The 19,123-nt window shown below is 39.0% G+C and overlaps 1 protein-coding gene across 1 annotated transcript in view; it reads right to left on the reverse strand.

The window, feature by feature from the left end:
- The window catches only part of Shq1 (SHQ1, H/ACA ribonucleoprotein assembly factor), a 121,473-nt gene that overhangs the window by 41,723 nt on the left and 60,627 nt on the right, over window positions 1-19,123 (reverse strand). The window contains exon 10 of the mRNA XM_004629545.3: window positions 6,236-6,356. Coding sequence (XP_004629602.1) covers window positions 6,236-6,356 — 121 coding nt within the window. The remainder of the gene's footprint in view (window positions 1-6,235; window positions 6,357-19,123) is intronic.

The following is a 19,123-nucleotide window of genomic DNA, read 5'->3' on the forward strand; positions in this document are numbered from 1 at the left end:
TATATATATATATATATATATACACACACACACATATATACACACACACATACTAGATGGACTGAGGGTGTATTCAGTGTTAGAATGCCCACCTTACCCCAGTACAACAACAACAAAGTGTACTAGAAAGAAATAATTATCACAATCTTAGATTTGTTCTAAAGATAGCCAGGATTTTAGATATTAATTTTATTTTTAAAAAGCAACATTTTTTATGTAACAAAACCAAAACATCTTACTGGATCCCTTGTCAAGTTAAAATAGACTATGAGTTAAAATGAAGCAGTTTTAGTGTCAAATACTCTTCAGTGAGCATATGCCTCTTTTATAATGAGGAATAAATCACGGTTTTTAAAAAGTACACCTAATGGATATTGTATTATGAAGGGCAATGACTTATTGGGTACTATTATAAGTTTAAAACAGATTTTAAAATGATAGGTGTATTATTATTTCCACTGGTTTAAAAATGAGTTAGGTGGATTGGGGAGATGGCTCAGTGGAATAAGTGCTTCCCTGGCAAGTGCAACGACCTGAGTTCAATCCCCGGTTCTGCCAAAAAAAAGTAAATAAATAAATAAAAATGAACTAGGAATTAATTACAGGGGAAATACTAAAATACAAACACTGGCTGGATGATGAAGTGACTGGCTAAGGTCTCATGGCCAATGAGAAATAAAGCTGGAACATACTGCATTTCATTTTTTTTCCACTCTGCTTATATGAAGGGTGTATAAGCCACATTTTTGAGGGGGTAGAACTATCAGTGTTTCTAACAACGGCTGCCAACCAGGGTAGAATCAAAGGAAACGTGATTTTGAAAGTAACTGAACAATTCAACAAAAATAAGCTACAGCTGATTTATATTTTTTAAAGTGCTAGATTTTCTTTAAACAATGAAAAATGCTCTTTGATGGGTTCTAGTAGGTATTACTAAAGTCTAGCTAAAATTCAGTGTGCTCACAAGGACGGCGCTAAGCCCTGGGGTGATGGGACAGGCTCCCTGCAAAGACAGGAAGAAACACCATCCGGGCTACTGCAGTACAACGGGGCACGAGATGGCCCCCGAGTGGCTTGGGCATGAGCTGTGAGCGTCCACGAGGAAAACGGAAGGCCCACCAACTCCTTTCCCACTGCGGAAGTGCTCTGAAGGGCAACTTTTCTCTCTTTTTTCTTCCACATTCCATGGGAGAAGACAACTGGTTACACAGGTGGCACATGTGGGAAAAGATCTGGACCTGGAAGATATGACACTATGACAGACCGAACTTTTATAAGCCATGACCTCAAGCAAATCAGTTCCTCTTGGTGCCATCCAGGGAATATTTGCAGTCAAGAGCACTACATGAACCTTCCAGCATGGCTTAAAGAAAAGTATTGCAGGAGTGCTTTTTCAGAAAACTAATGTGCAAAACCTAACTTGGAATAAAAATCCAGAAGCTTTCATTTTTAAGATTTGCACGTATCTTCTATAAGACACAGGTACCATAAGATATAACTACCTAGTACTAAAACAAAGCTAGGATAAGTATTGCTCGAAGGTCATTAATTTCATGTATGAATGTCTTTACTACTTACATTCCAACAAGTTTGTGCCAAAATAAATGTCTGACTGTAAAAACTGAATTCTACTACAATTGTGCATTTGTCTGATATTTCAAATAAAATTTTACAGCTTTTATTGTAACCAAAATCATCAAAAACAGACTAAAGAAAATACCCAACTGCTTTAAAATATAAAAATAAGGTACTCTGTTTCAATGGCATATTATACAAAGAAGAAAAAACCAGAAGACAAAAACTGATAAAAAGTTAATTGTGGAGAGCGCAGGCTGGCAAGTGAGTGAGATGACCAAGGGCCGCGGGATCCTGAACAGACCCAGAGCGCAGGCCCGGCCAGTGAGTGAGATGACCCAGGCCGCGGGATCCTGAACAGACCCAGAGCACAGGCCCGGGGAGTGAGTGAGATGACCGAGGGCCGTGGGATCCTGAACAGACCCAGAGTGCAGGCCTGGCCACCGGGGCCGCAGGATCCTGAACAGACCCAGAGCGCAGTCCCAGAGAGTGAGTGAGACGACCCAGGCTGCAGGATCCTGAACAGACCCAGAGTGCAGGCCTGGCCACCGGGGCCGCAGGATCCTGAACAGACCCAGAGCACAGTCCCAGAGAGTGAGTGAGACGACCCAGGCTGTGGGATCCTGAACAGACCCAGAGCGCAGGCACGGAGAGTGAGTGAGACAACCCGGCTCCGTGGATCCTCAACCCAGGCTGCAGGCCCAGCAGGGAACCCTTCAGCAGAACCCGTGCAAAGAGGCTAGAGTCAAGACCCACCCAGCTGATTCAGGAGCAGAACATCTTCCCAGAGAGACACAAAGGGTTCAACTCTAACGCCTGCAGCAGAAAGAAGTGGAGCACACAGCCAGAACCAAACAACACCCACCTGAAAGAATCTGAACTTCATAGATCTGGACCTGGTGCTAAGGTAACAACGCTATCTAAGCTCTACACCAAAGCTCAGAAGAAGACAGTGGTATACAAAATGACAAAGAGAAGGAACAAAATGCAGTCTCAGGCCCCAAGTCCACCCAGTACAAATGCAGAAGACACTAGCACTGAGGAAACTGGAAATCACATGCCAGATAGCTCTGAAATAATAGCGTTGACAGTAAAGAATCAGCTGTAGAAAGGCATAAAAGAAATCAGATCAGAAATAGTTTTAGAACTAAAAAATGTAGTGGTAACTATAATCAAAGAAGTACTAAGTGCTTCTAAAGAATACACTGATAAAAAAAATAGAGGAGAATATAAAAATGATGGAACCCCTGAATAAACAATTTAGGAAAGAAATAGAATCTATGAAACAGGTTCAAAGTGATATACAAGAAATTAAAACCTCAATCACAACCTGGCAAAACCATTTGAGGGAAAGTGAAAATAGACTTTCTGACCTGAAAGACACCATTGCGGCTAGTGAAAAAGTAAGAAAAGATCTCTTTAAAACAACTAGGATGCAGGAAAAAATAATTCAATACCTGCAAGATGATGCAAAGATGAACCATGTGAGACTAATAGGCATCAATGAGAAGGAAGGAGTCAATACAAATGATATAAAAAGAATATGGGAAGAAGTAATAGCAGAAAACTTCCCAAATATGGGACAACAATCTGACATTCCTATAACCGAAGCATATAGAACTCCAAATAGTATCAATCCAATGAAAACCACACCCAGACACATAATAATCAAGATTCCAGAAAGTCAGCATAGGAACAGTATACTAAAAGCCGCTAAAGAAAAGAAACAGGTCACATTTAAAGGAAAACCTATTAGAACAACAGCAGATTTCTCTTCACAAACCATCAAGTCAAGAAGAGCATGGAGCAAAGTACTTCAAGTCTTGCAAGAAAACAAATTCCAACCCAGACTGATCTATCCTGCAATACTATCTTTCAAATATAATGGAGAAGTGAAATATTTTCATGACAAAGAACAAGTAAAGAATTTCATGATGACAAAGCCAAGCCTACACAGACTACTAAATGAGGTTCTAGAGAGGGAGCAAATTGATCACAGCCCCATGAATGAGAATGGAAAGAACCCGTCAAATAGGGCAAACAATTAAACAGAGGAGAATAAGAGGTATACAATAGTAGTCTTTTAGTTATTCTTTTGCATTCAGCAGTAGAATATTTTCAACAGCACACCCTACAAATGGACTTCTCTTCCACCCTATGGGCCATGATTCCACCTGAGTCTACAGGGTGGATTTCAGGGAAACAGCTATAGCTCAGTTCCACAAGTGACACCTAGCCACCAGTAACTGTCACGGTCATTATGCATGTCCACAACACACTAGAACTTTGTGCGATATCCTATCCTCAAACTGTTAGAAGTGCTTGTCATTTACTTGCCATTCCACTATTTATCTTATGTTTTACTCTTAGTACTTCTTTGTTATCATGAAAACTTTTTCTTTGTTCAATTGTTTTGAAACATTTAATTTTCTGAATACTGCTTAATCTTAATTTTTGTTCTAAGATTTATACTGTATCTTTGACTTACAATTTATTTAAAAGACATTGTATGATATCTTCTCCTAGTATTAGAAACTTTAAAAAGTATATTTCCATTTTCTGTTGACTTAAAAAAAGAGAGATTTGTACCTATGTTGTTTATTTATTATTTCTTGCCTATATCTTGTAATATGAGAAACTACTTTGGCAGTAACAATACACAATGTACTAACCATTGTTACTCTCCTAAAATCTGGTTTTGAGATTTTGTACCATTGTTTTTATTTTTTTCTTTAAAATAAAAATAACTGATGTAAAAAAAAAAAAAGTTAATTGTGAAGATCTGAATATAAATATGCCACGGTACAACTAACCCAGAGCTTTGAAAAGGTTCACAGCAAGATGGTATTACATCCTACACAGCAAGCCCAATCATGCTGCACTTAGGAAGTTAAGGATGAAATTAAAAGTTACAACAAAAATTACACAAAGAAATATTTTATTTTAAAGAAGGAGAAAAAATAAATCTTAACACACTAAGTAAAAACAATGCAGTCCATTTAGAGAAACAAGTTACATTCAAATTGGTGAAGTTGAAGAACCAGCTTTTAGAAGAATTATTTGAAGAGTTCCTAGTGGTTGCCCTCTCCTACTCATTCTACAATACCTATATTATTCCTTTTCAAAAATAAATTATTAACATAGGAGCTATGAATAACCTAAAAATTTTGCTTACTTCCCACAACTTAAAACTAAGAGAAAAACAAAATTCTTAAAGTCTGATAATCTCCAGGTCAACTCAAGGAACTATGTCCTTTAACTTCAATGAAATATAATGTTAATAAGGAAGAGAACAAACAAAAAAATAAGCATGCGTGCAGATGGAATGCTACTACAAACCTTAACATTCATTACATGTTTATAGAACCCCAACCCTCAAAAAAAAACAAAAAAACAAAAAACAAACAAACAAAAGAAAAACAAAAAAACCCAGACTATTTGAATTTAATTTTATTATGAAAATGAAAGTAACATCAGGAAATAGCAGCAGGGTACTGCATTTGATAAGCTCAATTAACAGGAGCCGCAAATGAAGTGATGACATGCCATTATGACCTCAGGGGTTAAAGATTCAATTTTCCATCTGGCCAAACCTAGATTTCCAGCACAAATTCTAACACCACCTGCTGTATGTCATTAGGTGATATCTGGAGCAGTCCCTAAGCATTTTCTATACAACAGGTATATTCTCAAGGGTTTTTTTTAATATTTCACTCTATAATTACTTCCTTATAAACAGAAATTAAGAATAAATTCTATATAATGACTGAGTCAAAACAATCATAGCAAAAACCATACTACAGCATTCATTTACCAATCACCATTATTAACCTAGTAATAAAATAGCATGATTATTTTCCTTCTAAGTCATGAATGATATTGCACCATCATTTTCTACAGCACCCAGGGAGCTTTCAACCAAAAGCTCTATGCCCTCAATTAACATTTCTTGCTACTGAAATGGGTAACTTAGCCACATTGGACAACAATTAGACCTACAGAAATCCTTCACTAAATAAAAATTCACCATATTTTAAAATTTCATAGTTAACCTACTATGCTTTCTTAGGGTAACATAAATGCTTTTGAAAATTTGACATGCCAAGTGTCACGCCCACATGCAAGTGTTCAGATGTAGCAATACACATGTGATCAAGAATCCTGCTCTCTGGCTCTGACTGTTCTATTTTGTTTACTTTGAAATATGGGCTCCCTACGCCAGATAGTTAGTGAATGCACAGCTCTCATGAGGACTGGGTTTGGACCCAAAGGTGTCTACACACCAGTGTGAGTGTACAACCTCCACACACTCACACCACACTATAAATATTAAAACTACAGGGGCAGGCTCAGGCATTGTCTTGAGGCTTCCTTCATACTGGACAGCAATGAACACACAGAACTTTCTGTAGAAGCACTATTTTCTAGTCTATACCTATTCCAATTGCTTGTGATAAAATCAACTTCTTACTACTTGCACCTCCTTCCCTAAGCAAATTCAACAATTTCATGTTAGTCTAGTTACTTCTACAGTGTCTGGTTGATAAACAGGTTTTTTTCTTCTTAAACTTATTACCCAGGTTATTTCATTTTCTTCCTCTTGATAAGTAGTGTTTCAAAAATGTGAACATATAAAAATTCCTTAGTGATATAAACTTACTTGGCCTTCTGAATCCATACACAGTAATCGGAGATGTAGAGGTCATTGAGAATGTAAGCTGGGTCGTTTTCCTGAAATATTCTGTGGATATCCAGGAGACACTTCAAGACTGCACTTTTACCTGAAAGAAATTTTAAAATGTCAAATCATCCTTAAGAAAAAGATATGTTTTTTTGTGGGTTTTTTTTGTTTGTTTGTTTGTTTTTTTAACTGAGAAATTCAGATCCTGAGAGAGAATGCATTTACAGTGGCTCCAAACTTGCCAGGTGTAGCAGGCCTATTATCCCAGCACTGGAGAGTGAGACAGGAGGACTGCTCCATGTTCCCATGGTGAGTTAAGGCCAGTTTGAACTACGTAATAAGACCCTGCCTCAAAAAACTAAAAACAAAAATTAAAAACTAAAAAAGTAGCTGAGATCTTAATCATTCCTTAAGAATATTTTTTAATATTCCTCTACTACATAATAATATACCAATCTTATTATGCCCAAACCTGTTTACTTCTTTCCTTACAGGTTATGAGTATCTATTGTTATAGCTGATTAATTATGGCCAGTATAAAAATGATATGAAACATAACTAAGTCAACTGAACAAAAGGAAGTTTTCCAAACCATATATTTAAGTGTATCATATTTTAATTAGATAACATTTTTTGTAATTCAAGCTTTGAAAACATGGAAAAATCATACATTAATTTTCAAATATCTTTATTTTTTATGGCAAACTTTTCATCAAGGAATTACCTAGACTAACAAACTTTCACATTAAAAAAAAAAAAATCAACCTAGAGAAGGGGCTAGGGTGATAGTTCAGCGGCATAAGTGCCTGCCTTGCAAGCCCAAGGTCCCAAGTTTGACTCCTAGTACCACATGCTGTGCCGGTCCTGGAACCGGGTGTGGTGGCGCACATCTGTAATCCCAACTCTGGGGAAGCTGAGTCAGGAGGATCACTACCAGTCCAAACTGAAATACATAGAGACCCTGTATCAGATAGATATAGATAGACAGACAGACAGACAGACAGACAGACAGACAGACAGACAGATAAATAGACACACAAAAAAAACAAAACTGAAGAAAACTCAGGTTGGAAAGTACAATAATACAAGTTCAGAACTGATGTGACAAAAAATACATGATACAGAGCCATCAAGTTTTAAAGTCTTATTCAACCCAGGGCTGAGCCGAAGGCAATATGAAAAGGATGGATGCACAGGTGGGAGAAAAGTGGGCACTTCCGAGGGAAAAATCACTGAGATTTTTTTAACCATCCAGCTCACTTCCTTCAGGTTATTAAATGGATCTAATTTTAATCCAAAAGAAACTTTTCAAGATTCAACAATTCCTTAGGTGTTTCAAACTCCATGGCATTCTCTGAAACTTATTTAGTATGACAAGTTATTTAGTAGGACAAAATCTGGAGTGGTAACACTCCCTTTGCTTGTAAAATACACCATCTTCCATTGAGCAGTTTCATTCTCACCTTAATGGGTCATAAACAAGAAAGCACTGTAGGCTGATTTCACAGATCCCAGATATGTCTTCATCACCATGTCCCACCTGACGTACAGATTACAAAGGAATCGACCTAGATGATGACATCGCAAGCTCTCCAAATTGTTGCCACTAAGTTCTAATACATTTAACACTAGAAAGGGAATTTCAAAGAGCAGAACTTCTCTTTAGTGTTTAGTTCCCAATGCCTGGAAGACAATCTTGCAGCTAGGGGTCTTCATCTAAGCAGTTTAGGAATGAATAGATGACAATGAGCCCCCAGCGTTAAACCCTGCAATGTCCTCCACTCCCTACTCTGATGATTTTTCCTTGGAAATGTCCCTTGCTCCACCACTGCCTGAACATCTATTCCCATCCATATGCCCATAATGATCTCATGGCTAGACTTTAAGAATCTTCTTTCCTATCTCTGGTGCTCTGTGGTCTCCTTCTGACATTCATTCTGTGACACACTGCTTTCCCTCCTGGCACATGCCTACCAGGCGCTATGGACTTGATGCCAGGCCTTTGCTCAACTGGCTTTCTTTCTTTCTTTTCCTCCACTTTACCCAGCCTATTGTAAAGGTATAGCTCAAGTTACTGTCCCTCCACCACCATGCATTATGACTCAGAGGTCTCACTTGTTCTCTTTGGCTCTGTCTCTAGCAAATGGGTGACTGCAGCATCACAACCAGGGGACTTACAAACATCACTATTTGGATTTCCATTTAAGTTCCTTTTATATTACTCTTTCTACCAGGGCCTTCACGTAACTAGCAGTTATCAGCAAGAGAAAACACTGGCCTTCTAGGCTGTCACACGGCCAGTGGCCCAAACCACATAGGAACTCAAAGTTCCTGGCTCCCTGGGGAATTCATACAGTTGTAGGCTTGTCACGCATCAGATGAACATAACAAATTGCTAAGGCCTAAATCTAAAACAATTATTTCTGCTCAAAGGCAACACAGGAAAATGACCTTTTTCAGGCAGTTCACTACCTGGTCCAAGGCAGACAAAAAGAAGGTATCTACACAGGAATCACAGCAACTACTTTCACTGTGGGAAGGCACCGACAGCTCCCGGCAGGATGCCAAATCCCCCAACAGTTAGGGATTCTCTAGGGTTGACTTAGCTGCCCGAGCCAGCTGTGTCAATGCACGAATGGCTCTGAGAGCAATATCTCTTTATTCAAGAAGGGACTTTAACACTAGTGTCCTGGTATTATAAATGACAAGAGCCATGAATGTTTTCCTTCAGGGAAATGACTGTTTAATGACAGCACAGAAACATAATGATAACATAAAGAAACTGGATGACAATAATAAGTAGGGGTGCAGTAAACTGGATTTAACACATCCTTTGGCTTTCTTTTAAAGAGTAGGTAGGCTAAGAATAATGTGCCTTCTGTCTGGACAGATGTGGCATCTCAGGTCAATATATTTTAAAACAAAGACAAGATTGAGCTGTTCTAAATTAGAATCCTTGGGCTATCTGAAGTCCTCCTCCTATTAGCACACTGGTTTGGCAATAATCTCTCATTGACAGACCAGCTCAAGGTTGAATGCAGTTAAAAAGAAATGTCTCCCACTGCTAGAAGATGATCAGGGCAGTAGATAGATATATTTTTTCCTGTCTAGAAGCCAACATAAGGAAAAATAATGCAAGTTTCTAGCTCTAAACAGTAAGGGCTAAATGCTTCACTGCTGACATACCATGGCACCTGTCGGCTGAGGGTCTCCAGGTACTTGGTTTTGCCTTTTAACATTTTGAGAAATAAGCCAGAAACCACCAAAAACAAACAAACAAACAAAAAAGTAAAGAAAAAGGAGGTTGTCATTTAAACAATTGAAAACACAGCTCAGTCCTTATAAAGTTGACTCAAAACAAATGCCAATGTTATTATCATCTTCACGTACATAACTGAGTACATATTTGGCTAGATTTCTGGGATTTCATCATGGCCATATTATCAAAAGGGATATCTTTCGGACTATTTTTAACATTTTCATAGGTTATATGACCATAAAAAAGTGGTAAGACAGAAAATTTTCATCAAATTAATCAAAATTAAGAAAATGTAATTAATACGAGGCTCTATGTCATGGTTTAAATCTGAAATGTCCAGCCGGCCAAATAGTTGAGTGGATTAAAGCACCTGTAAGCAGGCACAGGGGCCAGGGGTTTGATCCCAGGGCCTGCTGTGCCACCCCCACCCACAGGGAGTGCTGAGACAGAGAATGAGATTCAGCGTGGTGGCACGTGCCTGTAATCCCAGGACTTGGGAGGCTGCAAACAGGAGGATCACTAGGAGTCCGATCTAATAGTGATTCCCTGAATACCTCATAGACCCTTCGGACCTGAGGCAATGGGGCCAGCTCACTAGGACTGGAACCTCTGAACCTGGGAGCCAAAGCAACCCTTCCTCTTTTAGATTGATTTTTTTCAGGTCATGGTGATCCAAACCTAATACCCTCTTGGGACATCCAATAAAATGGAGTCCTAAATAATTAACAGACACATTAAATAAACCCCCACCTTGAGCTGGGGAATGTTCAGTGGGAGAACATTTGCCTGGGTTCAATTCCCAGTACAAAGAAAAAAGAAACTTGTTTGCATAGGTTTTTATCCTCAGATTGTTCAGGTGGCATTTAAGTTGTTACATTTCTACACTGTAGTTAACGAACACTTGAAGCAATGACTTAATATTTTAAGCACAAAATTACAATTTTATGCCAATTTTTAAAGTATTTTGTTATTAAAATTACTCTATATTCACAAACAAAATTAACATGAAGCACATTTATAATTTGTAAACGTTCCTTTTGCTTCACATGCACACCACTTAATCTAATCCCTAATTTACCAACCAAGTCCTAAATCCAGCACTACTTCTAGGAACAAGGTTCCAAGTCTCCTTTTCCCAAGCTACCTTGGACTCCCACTTTAATACCTAGCACACCTCAGTACAGCTGTCAGTACCTGCCCACTCGTTCAGCATCAGGAGCTTCACTCCCTCTACATCACCATTCTCTCTTGTATTTGTTTCTTGTTTCACACATGGAGAATCTCAGTCTCGAGGATATGAAGGAATTGGCCCAGATCACAGGCAGAAAACAAGTCAGGATTTCCAAATAAGTAGGTCTTAGGGCTGGCCAAATAGCTCAGGAGACTAAAGCACCTGCTTAGGCAGAGCACAGAGGCCAGGGTTTGATCCCCAGCATGCTGTGCTGGTCCTACCACCCGAGGCACACTGAAACAGCGCGTGGTGGCACATGCCTATAATTCCAGCACTTGGGAGGCTGAAAACAGGAGGATCACTACAAGTCCAGTTTATGTAGTGAGACCCTATAGACCCTGTACTAAATACAAAAAAAAAAAAAAAAAAAAAGGTAGGTCTGACTCTTAGCCACTATGCAATAAATACAGAGTATTTCTCACCTTGTGGGTGAACTCCTTAATGGGAAAGGACATCAAGGACATTTTTAAATTTTATTTATTTATTTATTTGGTACAGAGTCTTGCTACACAGCTTGGACTTGGAGTGATCCTCCTGTCTCAGCCTTCCTAGTGCTGGGATTACAGGCGTGTGCCACCATGAAATCTCGGTTTCATTCCAAGGCCAGCACAGTGCAGCTGGGGTTCCAGCGCCAACATGGCATGTGGTCCTGGAGATCAAACCCAGGTCCTTGCACTTGCCAGATAGGCGCTTAGACCGCCATGCCCAGGACATGACTTTTCAGCTCTCTCCCCTGATTTAGAACAATGTCCAGAAAATGACAGGATCCTGTTCAATAGAGGCTGGTGTTAATCTCCAGGCTGGAGCACACAGAACCTAACTTTAAACACCATGGTCAAATGACTCCACTAAAATGTTCTAGTTAAAGCACTGTTGTGCTCTGTGGTTATTAAGGCAATCTGCATCATGCCAAGAGCCAAGCACATAACTTGTTTACACCTTTTCTCAGTGTATCTTTTCCCTGACAGGGGACTGCAACTGGACCTGCCTTCTTTCATCACTGCACCATCAAAAGTACAAACAGCCCAATGCGACCTTTTGCCTTTTCTGCCCTAATAATCTCTATAAAATCTGCTGCTGGAAAGACAGCCTTGAATTAACTCCATCTTCAAGTTACTTTTCAAAGCAGTGGCTGTTTCAGTTTAAAAATACAAGGTCCAAAGTCATCAAATTACCTAATAGCAGTATGACTAACTTCAAAAAGTCCCCATGTATACAGGGAGCAAAAGGGTAGGCTAAGAAGCTGAAGATGCTGGAACAAAGCTCTTGAAACAGCTGCAATCTATCCCTCGGTTAAAAACAGAATAACAAAAACAACTCTAAGCCTCAAAAACTAACATTTTATTCAATGATTCTACCCTACAGTGTGTATCAATAAAAATTATTTTTGTATTTTAATTAAGACCATTATCCTTCATTTTCCAATGATATTACTTAATATTAAATGTTCAGATTCTTTGGAATTAGTCTGGCTTCCAATTGGGAAAATGAAAATGGTGCACGAAGTCAGAAATAACAAATAGATTTTGGACCTATGTGTAAACATAAGAAGTATATAATTCTTTATGCCTATTTTTAAAATATATTCTAATTTTTAAATGTTTTTTTATCATACTCTGTAGGGACTTAAAGTTCAACATATCAATACTTGATGAAAAATACCTATTCCATATTATGCCTAAGATGTTTGATATGGAGACAGATAGTGAGGTTAAACTTAACAGCCTAAGATGTATGGTAATAACAATAAACTTGTCTTCTGGAGGGTTAACAACCTAAGTTTGCACACCAAAATTAGAGAAAAAGGAGGGCTACAAGGAAAGCCAACATTTTGGCCCTAGCCTTCTAAGGTCAATTAAGACTCAGGACATATGAGAACTTGTACTGTAACGTCATGTAACTCGGTAGTGTCCCAAATTTTCTGATCAAGAAGATTATGGGGCCAAAGAGGAAAGTGATCGATGACATAGAGTGGGCCTAAGGAGAGTCACATGGAGAGAAAACATTCTCTCAGCCTTTCACAGAGAGCACATTGGCCAAGCAATGGCCCTGACTCATCTACATGGCTGACATTGACAAAGGATCTACAATCTGAGGTACAGGATCTCAGGATAAATCCTGAGGGAATTTCCCTGACCTTATCAGACCCAAAAGCTACAACTCTTGTTGCACAGGTCCTGCTTTACCTTGGTCTTAACCACCCAGCAGAAAAGTATAAAAATAAAATATAAGAAGTAAAGCCATGCTGTTATGTTGAGCTGTCGGGGACTCAGGTCAACGATTTCTGACATTGCCAGTCAAGCAGAAGCCCCAATACTATTATGGACTACTGGACTCTTTTAGAATATTTTGCTGAGTTTACACACCTATAATATTCAAATAACAGAACTTAACAAAAAAAGGGGATACAGATGAATGTCCATTTTGTATCTGTGTATTCAAAGTGGTTAGGATAGATATATAGTTACATTCTCTTAATGAATAGTGATTTGTTCTAATGGTGTTTGTAAATAGGATATCAAGTCCGTGTCTTGTACAGCAATTAACCACTAGGAAGAATGTATGCAATGTGTTAATTATTGAAACTGTCCTACCAATTTGATTTGAAACAGTCTCATTGCTATTTGTTTATCAATAAAATTATGGAAAAAAAATAGAATTACATGGGAAAAAGACAAGACTTCAAATGGCTCCTAAAAAGAAAATGACTACTCAGCCCTGCTGCCTAGAAGTCTCTTGGTGATATGAAACATGGATAAATATTACAGTAAAAAGAGCAACAAAACCTCTACTATATCACAGCAATGTCTGTTAACTGCTATGTTATTTGCACAGTAGAAGGACTGAAGTTATGTGTTTTCACATTTTATAGTCAGCATCATTCAGTAAAAGTAACTAGATACTTGTTTCTACATGAAAGTTTAATTTATACTAAAGGTTACACAAAAATTCTGACTTAAAGCTCTTGGCTTCTACTCCCCAATTCTAAAAGTCAAGGAAAGAGCACTAAAAAGCTACCCATAGTCTTGTGCAGTCCTTAGCTAATTTCTCCAGAGTCAAATAATTGTATCTGTTGCACTGCAGACCAATGTATAGCCCAGAGTTGGCTTGCTCATCTCTGAGCTATAAAAGATTTAATCTGTTTCTACAAGAGTAAATTGAGAGGGAAATTAAGAACAGCTTTGGGAATTAAGGCAATGTGTATAAGGCACAGGACAACAGGTCATAGAGGATAAAGGTCTCGGGACTCCCCTTGTGCCCTCCCACACACTGGGGAACATCAGCCCATCTGCCTCCTGTAGGTTCCTACAGGCTGGGCTCCACTTCAGACCATGCTGCTTGGCCTGGGCTACTGAGGACCCACATGATAACCACAGTGTTCTCTTCTCCACGCCATCAGCCTTGCCCTGAACATGAACTAATAGCTCCTGCCCTTAACACCCACCCCTCAGGCCCTAGGTCTCTAGAAAAAAAGATCTGCCTCATTTTGGACACAGCTCTCTTGTTTTCCTGTCTGGTCCTTGTTAACTTTTTCTTTCTCAAGGAATAACATTCCTCCACTGCTTTTCAAAATGCTACACCTTCTTTTAGCAATAACTACACATACACTTCTTGTATTAGGTCTGTGCTGTCTGCTTCTTCCCCCTCTTTCTTCCCCCTCACAAGTACCCTATAGGGGCAAAGTGCAGACTGGCCTAGAAGCATGGAATTCTGGGGTTCATTCCTTCTACCCTAACTGCCTCAGACAGACAAGAATAATATTGCAAAGCAGTGGGGAGAGAGAGGGAAGGAGCTGCTGTTTTCAGGCTTCAGGTGTTACTACCTGAGCCAACACAGGATACTTCCTAGCTCCTTTGCCTGACTGACTCTCAGGCCCTACACAGGGGAGAATCTAGGGCCCCAGCTAGGGTGAAGGAGCAGAATCCTAGCACAGCTCTTACTGGACCCTGAGACTGGCGGGCCCAAGGGGGTGGGAGAAAGATGGGCTGGTACCTGGCTTTCCAGCAGACTGAAATCTGGAATCCAGCCAGGCAGACCTGTGCTCTCAGGCGTGCTACGGCTCCTGTGGGATATTCATGGCTTCAAGTTTTAAGTGTTTAAAGACCATTTTTTTCCTTTTTTTAAAATAAAGTCCCCCAGACTGCCAGTATCACATAGTCACATGGCCACCACAGGTTACACAGGGTCAGGCATCTCTCTAGTTCATCAGGCCTTGTTCCTCTGTCTGGCAGGCCTTGCCCTCCACATCAACTGCTTCTGGAGGGGCCTGTTCTAACGTGAGTCAACTAGACAGGGACACGTCATCCGGCAGAGAGCAAAGAAAACAGCTGAAGCGATCCACTTCAGCACTGGCCATCCGGGAGGATGAAAAGCAAAGACCTGGCTCACTACATAAAGGCCCCTCCAATCCTTCATAGGTACCTCAGGTGATGCTGGTCAGTTTATTCTATAAAGAGCTAGGAAGAAAGTATTTCAGCTTCATAGGCCACTTAACCCCTGCTGCAGGCACTTAACTCTGCCATTAAATCACAAGAGCAGCCACAGATGGCAAGTAAGGTATAAGCATGACTGTGTGAGACTTTACTTGTGGACATTAAAGTAGGAGTTCCTAAGTTCACAAATCAGAAAATATTATATTTAATCCTTCTGAGTTATTGAAAAATGTAGAAAGCTCCTAGTTTAAGGTCCATTCAGGATGGATTTAGCCTGTTACAGAAACTTAAGGTATTTCTTTATTCTCCTCTGTACCTTACAAACACTTGTATTTTTTTAATCTTACCTTTTACTATTACACAAACTCTTTATGAACTAAAACCCTGCACAGATCTGATTCATGTTTCAAATACATGTGTAACATTCGCTACTTCTACAACACTAATGTCTAGTACAACAAACTCCAAACTTCATAAATAAAATTCTAATACATTCTCCAAATACAGCAATACCACTGTTGTCCAACCCAGTTCTTTCCAAATTCATGTTGAGATAATGAAAAGTCTGAGAACTCAACCTGTTTTTCCCATAAGAAACAGCGGGTGAACAACTACTTTGAAGACAATATGCAATATAACAATTGTTGAATTCCTATCATATTGTTTTTTGAAATTCTGTATTGTTTCTAATGTTTTTGAAGTTTTTTTATTCTCATTAAAATAAGATAAAACAAAATAAAATAAAATAAAAAGAAATAATGGAAAACCAAGTCTTTGGCTCTGAAGCCCAAATATTACACTTATAAATTCATTTTCCAAGCCTTTAACAAATTTCACAATGATTTCTTTAATTCCATCATGGCTCTTAAAATTTTCTTCTGAACTCTACTGCTGGTATCACTGTCTTTGGAGCCATGGTTACAACATTTTACACAAAGCACCAAAGAAGCCTCACCATGAGGAATGCTGTAGCACACCAACACCAGCACTGTTAGTTTTCTGTGCCCGAGAAGCACTTAGACTGAATTGTCAAACTCTCTGAGTCCAAGCAAAATACAACATCTGATTCATTCTTGGCCCACACAGGTTTTAAGTTGGATTTCTGGTTTGACTATCAAGCAAACCAAAAATGTTACAAACACCAAGCAGATTTCTTTTCAGACTTTGTTGTTCCAATAGTGAAAAGGTGAAGCTTGGAGCTATTCAGCAACTGAAGTGTCACCATATTCTATTCAATTTCATCTATGTCCCAATATCAATATGTAACAGAACTTCATCCACTAGGGTCAACAAAAGATTCTGTTCAAATTTGTCTTAAATATATACAATTTTCTGCCTTAATTACAAAAAGAAAATGAAAATTATTTCCACCAAAAAAAATCTCAAAACTGACATTTATTTTAAAAGGCACTAGCAATAGTTAAAAAAAAAACAAACAAACAAACAAAAAAAAAAACCCACACAATCAAACCATGTAACTAGTGTCCTGTTTTCTATAGCATTCATCTTAGACAAAGTTTTTTATTTTATTTTGTGGTACCAGGGATCAAACTCACAACCTTGTGCTTACCAGGCAATAACTTATGCCACTGAGCTATTGCTCATCTTAGAAAATTTAAAGACTAGCTTAAATAGTACAGGAAGTGCAACACAAATTTAAGTTATACCTAAGTAATACAGAGGCTGGCTAATTTTGAGCTTCACCCACTAGGGTATTACCACAGTCCAAATTTTCAAACAACACTAACATTTAAAAATATTTTTAGCAACTTTTTTAGCCAAATAACTAAACTGTTACTCATTAGTGGCAATTAAAGAGCAATCTATTATTTGTAAACCATGCAGGAAACACTGCCCCCTACAGGGTACTTTAAAAGAAGAAGATCACACAAACGTAACCCAGAAATGACCGTAGGAGCAAGTTAAGCATTTTTAGTAGTTAAGAGTATAGTGAATAAAAGGAATATTACAGGGAATGTCTGGCGATGTCTGGCATTTGCTTTTTCCCTTTAATGTTTGAGATCACATATAATATACTTCTATAAGGGAATATAGGTATAAACCCACCAATCCTTTGGATAAACAACACATACAAATGGAAATAATGCGTCTGCTTGAGAGATCCTCAATACAAGTTTGTACTCTAATGAAGAAATAAGGCTGAAAGGAGTCTGCTTTGCCACTGTTCCACTTCTCTCTCCAACGCTGGGCTCAAGGCCTGCTCATGCTCTCTGGGAGCACTTCCTGTGTACTCCGCAGCTCCCTCCTTTCTGGGATTGGCTAGCATGTATGTGGTCACGAAAAACAAGTACAAACACTGCTTTAAAAGTCTGACTTTAATTCTATGCATTTCAGACTCCTGAACACACCATGACAGTTCCATTCTTAGAAAAACCAAGTGTTATAAAGGATTCAGCAGAAAACAAAGCTCAAGAACCATTTGGAATACAAGGAAGAAAGCAAAGAATTGCGATTTTCTAATGAGAGGGAAATTTAGTGATAATACTAAAGAAGCAGAGATGTAAGCTCTAAATGACCAGTTAACGAAGTACTATCAACTAGTCTCAGAGGCTGTCCCGCACATGTCAGGGTCAGGGGCACACGAACTCTCATAATCTGGTTTTAACAAATGCTGCTTCATGGGGGACACTTCCCTCCACTAACTTCCTCATGCCGTTCAGTCATGACCAGTCCCTTTCATTCTGTGCCCAACACTCCCTCCCTCCAGTCCCCTTTCAAACCTCATGCCCTCTATGAAGTATTGCCTGAGCCCTACAGAAGCATCACTGCTTTCTTCGGTGAAGTACTTCTTTGAAGTACTAATTCACACTTCTCATAATAAACTGGCTACATATTTTACATTACTGATGGCCATCTTAGCTTCCCTGCTTGCCGGAGGCACTCTGCCTGAGTAGGTGTCCATTCAAAATACTGGCTGAATGAATCAATTAATAGATGAACTTTTCAACCTATGAACATATACTTGACAGCATTAGGAAAATAGTAAAAGCTGAGAAAGAGAAGTCAAGTACATCGGAGGCTTCCCTGCAGGAGGTAACATGCTCTAGACTCAAGTTTATGCTTCCCTGGTTCTCGATTTTCATCCTGCACACTTCGCTTTTGAGCCCCCACCTCATTAGAACCACTGCATCTCCAGGGCCCAGCTCAATATGGCAAGCACTCAACCAAAACTTTTGAATACATCACAGCGTCACTTCTTAGACTATATTGAAAGAGTAAAAATTTAAGGTCAGACCATTCTTTAAAATGACTGATATTCAAAAAAACTAAAAGCAGGTAAATGACAATACTGGAAAATCTTAAGTGATTCCCCTTTGGGTATTCCAGTTTTTGGGTCTCTCTTCTATAGTTCAATTTTAAAAAAATTTGCAGGGCCAGCAACACAGCTCAGCGGGCTAAGCACCTGCACTAGCTTCAATCCCCGGTCCTGCACCCTGGGCCAGGCCCACGCCCTAGGCTCACTGAGCCAGGTGTGGTAGCATACACTTGTAATCCCAGCGCTGGGGAGGCTGAAACCAAGAGGATCACTATGAGTCTGAGCTACATAGTAAGTCGCTGTACCAAATTTCTAAAATGAAAAAAAAAAATAAAAAATAAAAAAGCATTTGCCAGGGCTGAAGATGTAGCTCAACAATACAACAATTGTTTAACACATGCACGGTGCTTGGTTCCATCCAAAGCATTTGAAAAATAAAAAAGGAAAAGAAGGCAGAAATTCACTTTCAAGGTCACGGTTTCATCAGAATTTAGAATTCACATAATACACTGCCATACCTCAATTTCTTGAACAACTTTTCTTTAAAAAAGATCAGTCAGCCCCTACAAACACACTCAGCCACCTTATCTTTGACAAAGGGGCCAAACATACTCACTGGAAGAAAGATAGCCTCTTTAACAAATGGTGCTGGAAAAACTGGCTCTCT

This window comes from Octodon degus, unplaced genomic scaffold (assembly GCF_000260255.1).
Source record: "Octodon degus isolate 3935 unplaced genomic scaffold, OctDeg1.0 scaffold00030, whole genome shotgun sequence".
In the NCBI taxonomy this organism is placed as follows: domain Eukaryota; kingdom Metazoa; phylum Chordata; class Mammalia; order Rodentia; family Octodontidae; genus Octodon; species Octodon degus.